General features: G+C 46.5%; 1 protein-coding gene across 1 annotated transcript in view; it reads left to right on the top strand.

Moving 5' to 3' along the window:
• The first annotated feature begins 2,805 nt into the window (after window positions 1-2,805).
• The window catches only part of LOC122561940 (four and a half LIM domains protein 1-like), a 26,521-nt gene continuing 23,957 nt past the window's right edge, over window positions 2,806-5,369 (top strand). The window contains exon 1 of the mRNA XM_043714266.1: window positions 2,806-2,942. Coding sequence (XP_043570201.1) covers window positions 2,921-2,942 — 22 coding nt within the window. The 5' untranslated portion in view covers window positions 2,806-2,920. The remainder of the gene's footprint in view (window positions 2,943-5,369) is intronic.

The raw sequence follows: 5,369 nt of genomic DNA, 5'->3' as shown, positions 1-5,369 counted from the left end.
GGTGACTTATCCACTGTCAGATCTTTCAGCACTTTCTCCTCAATGAGGGACACTCACCTCTGTCCCCGAGGGACACTACACGCACCTCTGCCCCCTGAGGGACAGTACACTCACCTCTGCTCCCTGAGGGACACTACACTCACCTCTGCCCCCTGAGGGACACTACACTCACCTCTGCCCCCTGAGGGACAGTACACTCACCTCTGCCCCCCGAGGGACACTACACTCACCTCTGCCCCCTGACTCTCTTGATGTCCTGGTCTCCCACTGATGAACAGTGCCGATTCAGTTCCTCTGCCATTTCTTTGTTCCCCATTACTATGTCTCCAGCCTCAGTTGCCAGCAGCCCCATGTCCACTCTTGACTCTTACCTTTTGAGGTATCTAAATGACTCTTGCAATCTTTGATATGATGTTAAAAATCACACAACACCAGATTATAGTTCAACAGGTTTATTTGGAAGCACTAGCTTCCGGAGCGACGCTCCTTCATCAGGTGGTTGTGGAGGACACAATTCTAAGGCACAGAATTTATAGTAAATGTTTACAGTGTGATGTAACTGAAATTATACATTGAAAAATACGTTGATTGTCTGTTGAGTCTTTCATCTGTTCATGTAAAACTCTGTTATCTCACTTTTTAGATTGGAATCAATCTAAACACCAGGTCATAGACAGAGAACACAGGGGGCTAACACCTTCAACATATTGTCTAGCTATCACCATTGTTAACAGCTAACCCGAGAATGCAACTTTTAATTAAGAAAAGGTTTTGTGATTTACACATGAAAGAAGTGAAACTATCATGGTATTCAAACAGATGAAAGACTCAACAGACCATCGAGTTATTTTTCAATGGATAATTTCAGTTACATCACACTGCTATAAATTCTTTGCTATGAATTCTGTGCCTTAGAATTGTGCCCTTCACAACCACCTGATGAAGGGGCGTCGCTCCGGAAGCTAGTGTGTTTCCAATTAAACCTGTTGGACTATAACCTGGTGTTGTGTGATTTTTGACTTTGTACAGCCCAGTCCAACACCGGCAGTTCCAAATTTTGATATGATGAGCTAACTTACTCTCATATTTCATCTCCTTTCGCCTCCCCCTCCCCACCTCCCCCCGCCCCCCCCACCTCTTCCTGCCTTATTGCTTCTTTAGTTATCCTCTGCTGGTTTTTAAAGATTTCCCAGTCCTCTACCTTCCCACTGATCTACACCAGTGTATGTTTTTCCTTTTTACTTCCATGCTGGCCCTGCCTTCCCTTGTCAGCCTGGTCCACCTCTCCGTATGGTTCTGCTCCTGGTGCTGATGTCCAGCACAATGCTCTTGTCTGAATACAGAGTTGGACTATACTCACACAGCCCCAGCTGTGTCTGCCCAAATCACACCTCCCCTCCTCTGTCACTTGTCAAACAATGATAAAAAGTTTAAAGAAGTTACAAGTTCATGATTAAAACAGGAGAAAGGTACAAGAGATTCCTGTATCAGGGTCAGTGACAACGACAGCAGGAATTTCAGTTAGAGTCTCTGACAATCAGCTATGATGTTAATGACTCTTTGTGTTACAAAACCAAACGGAAAGCTCTGAATGGACAGTTAATCTTTCAGAATAGTGAAGCAGTCTATCTCCCCCACCCATCCCTGCTGTTCTCGCTGCTCACAATGTGCTCTGCTCTACACTGGAAGACAACACACACTGGGTGACCACTTTGCAGAACACCCACGTCTGTCCACAAAAGTGAACTTGAGCTTCCTGTTGCTTACCACTCCAAAGCACAACCATGTTCCCTGGCCAACATTGCTGTCACTGGGGTGGCACGGTGGCTCAGTGGTTAGCACTGCTGTCTCACAGCATCAAGGACACAGATTCGATCCCAGCCTTGGATGACTGAGTGGAGTTTGCACATTCTCCCCGTGTCTGTGTGGGTTTCGTGCGGGTGCTCTGGTTTCCTCCCACAGTCCAAAGACATGCAGGTTAGGCGGATTAGCCACAGGAAATGCAGGGTTACACAGATAGAGTACGTGGGTGCTATGTTTGTTGAAGGGCTAGTGTGGAATTGATGGGCTGAATGGCCTGCTTCCACACTGTAGGGATTCTGTATATCTCAGGCTTACTGCAGTGCTCCAATAGGACAAGCTGGAAGAACAGCTCCTCATTCCCCCTTTGAGACCCTGCAACCTCTATACTGAGGTCAGTAATTTTCGGGCCTGACCACCTTCGCCCGTGTCCTTTACCTACCCCCACAGCCCAGGCCCTGTCATGCCATGGGCTGCTTCCAGCACAGCCAGCCCACTCTCACCTACTCACTGTCCCCATTAGCAGCTCATCTCCATCCCTGGCTCACCATCAGCCATCCCTTGGTCTAACTCTTGTTCTCTCTCTCTGCACTCCTTCTCTGCCTATCCTTTTTCCAATTCACCCGATATATACTACCTTTTCTGAGGAAGGGTCACTCCACCTGAAATGCTAAATCTTTCTCGTTTTACAGATGCGATGAGACCTGTTTAGTTTCTCCAGCAATTTCTGTTCCTATCCTACCTATAACCGTGTTTGTTTACTCTATTTGCAATAACCCTAGCTGTCTATATTTACTCTCCTAAGCCACGGGAGGTTGGCAGGGATTTACAATGAAATTCCTGGCAGTTATAGTCATGTGTCCCTTTTAGTGAATGCCTCCTGGATCAGTGACCGGCAGCAGGAATGTGAACTGCAGTCTGATCCAATCCCTAAGCCTTTCCTACTGAAATACCTAAAATGGTAAAGTGTGTGGAATGGGATTAGAGAGGCTGGGATGGGTTTGTCCAGTTCCTGTATTAATAGCTGCCTTGGCAAGTGGGAGACAATGAGGTAATTCAATGAGTGCCGAGGGTACTCTCATCTCGTCTCGGAAGCAAGAGGGAAGACTTTGCTGAAAGAATGACTTTCCACAGAAGCCCAGGTAGTCTCCTGTTCAATTCAATACAGCGACTGTTTCAGTGGATTTTGTAACAGCTTGATGTAAATGTGTGGAATTGAGTGTGAAGAATGTTTGTCTGTGGGTTTTTTATTGATGTGGAGGTATTGGACTGGGGGGTACAAAGTTAAAACTCACACAACACCAGGTTATAGTCCAACAGGTTTATTTGGAAGCGCTAGCTTTCAGAGCACTGCTCCTTCATCAGGTGGTTGTTAATGAAACTACCTGAAACCTAGCGCTTCCAAATAAATCTGTTTGACTACAACCTGGTGTTGTGTGAGTTTTAAGTCTTTTTTTATTGGGTTCACTCGGTATTATCGGATATTCAGATCATTCCAAACTCTGCACATTTGAGCAGTCATTTGCATTGTTTCTGCGAGGGACTGTTTTTCTGATGAAGTGGGTTGTGGGGTTTCAAGTACGTTGTCTGACAATGTGGGAGAGACAAGTTTAACTGAGACTTTCATGAGGGGAACTGGATCAATTTCTGAGAAGGAAACATTGACAGGTAAAGGTGGGGTAGTGGGAGTGTTTGACAGGTAAAGGTGAGGTAGTGGGAGTGTTTGACAGGTAAAGGTGAGGTAGTGGGAGTGTCTGAATTGCAGGCAGTTACTGTGGGTACAGTGTGCACTGAATTGTCTGTATCAATTCTGGAACCATTCTCTACATTAATAACTCCGTGTCATGAACTGACCAAGTTAGTGGTGCCAACAAGCATTTGACTCCTTCACCCAACATTCCTAAGAATCTAGTTTGACAGTGTTAACCTGTCAATGCAAGCCAGGCTAGTGTAAGAGCAGCTGAGGGATCTTGCTGTTTTGTCTAATCCAGCAGTATGTGAATGAACATACTGTAGCTCCATTAAACATTGCTATAGTTTGGGTAGTGCAGCAAAGTTCCAAACGAAAGAAACTCTCTGCATAACACCCAGGATCGGAGTTACACTGTAGGCTATACCTTCTCCAGTGAGCAGAGAGAGTATTGCAGTAACCAGCTAGTTTCTCAGAGTGCCAACAGAGCTCTGTACTTTGTATCAATATCAAAGTAATCCCCGGGGAAAACAGAGACAGGAATGTAATGTTTCACCCTGCTCTTAAACTCGAATTGCTATGAAAAGCAGACAGTAAATTTCTTTTTAAAGCACAGTCAAAGCTTCTGTCAGCAGAGAATGCTTGGTCCATTTGCAGCTTCCTGCTGCAAGACCCTCCCACATTCTCCTGCACTCAAACACACATGTGGTTGGGGGGGGGGGTCGATAGGGGAGCTGTAAACAGCAGATATTTATGATGGGGGCATTTTAGACAAACAGTGAAACCTCACCGCACCCCCATCTGTCCCAGTGAGTATGTATGAGAGTGTGTCTGTTTGTACATCTATCTGCATGTGCCTGAATGTTAGTCTATACCTGGTGTCTGTGTGTGTGTCTGTGTGAGTGAGTGTACGAGGCTGCCTGCGTGTGTGCTTGCACATCTGTGTATGTATCTATGTGTGTGTGTGCCTGAGTCTGTGTGCACAAGGCTGTGCATGTGTCTGCCTGCATGTGTGTATTTCTGTGTGACAGTCTGTTATGTGTCTTAGTGTGCCTGTGTTAGGATGTGCATATGAGAGAGTGTGTCCGTATGAGAATAGTGTCCGTATGTGTGTGTCTATGTTTGAGTGCATGTGTGTAAGTGAGTGTGTCTATGAGAGTGTGTGTGTGAGAGAGTGTGAGACAGTGTGAGATTGAGTGTGTATGAGACAGTGTGTGTATGAGACTGTGCGTGAGTGAGAGACAGTGTGTGTATGAGAGACAGTGTGTGTATGAGACTGTGAGTGAGACAGTGTGTGTGTGAGAGACAGTGTGTGTATGAGACTGTGTGTGCGCGTGTGTGAGAGTGTGTGAGACGTGTGTATGACACTGTGTGTGTGACAGTATGTGTATGACACTGTGCGTGCGCGTATGAGACAGTGTGAGACGGTGTGTGTGAGACTGTGTGTGCGTGTGTGTGTGCGCGTGTGTGAGAGTGTGTGAGACGTGTGTATGACACTGTGTGTGTGAGACAGTATGTGTATGACACTGTGCGTGCGCGTATGAGACAGTGTGAGACGGTGTGTGTGAGACTGTGTGTGCGTGTGTGTGTGTGAGACGGTGTGTGTGAGTGTAAGATGGTGTGTGTGAGACTGTGTGTGTATGTGTGAGAGAGTGTGTGAGACTGTGTGTGAGAGAGTGTGTGTGTGTGAGACGGTGTGTGTGTGCGTGTGTGAGACTGCGTGTGTGAGACTGTGTGTGTGATTGTATGTGTGTCTGAGAGTGTGTGTGTGACACTGTGTGTGAGTGTGAGACTTCGTGTGAGAGAGTGTGTGTGTGAGAGACTGTGTGTGTGTGAGTGAGCGTGTGTGTGAGAGACTGTGTGTGTGAGACTGCGTGTG

This window comes from Chiloscyllium plagiosum, chromosome 24, assembly GCF_004010195.1.
Source record: "Chiloscyllium plagiosum isolate BGI_BamShark_2017 chromosome 24, ASM401019v2, whole genome shotgun sequence".
Lineage (NCBI taxonomy): Eukaryota > Metazoa > Chordata > Chondrichthyes > Orectolobiformes > Hemiscylliidae > Chiloscyllium > Chiloscyllium plagiosum.
Note: the sequence above shows the minus strand (reverse complement) of the source record. Positions and strands in the feature narration are given on the sequence as shown.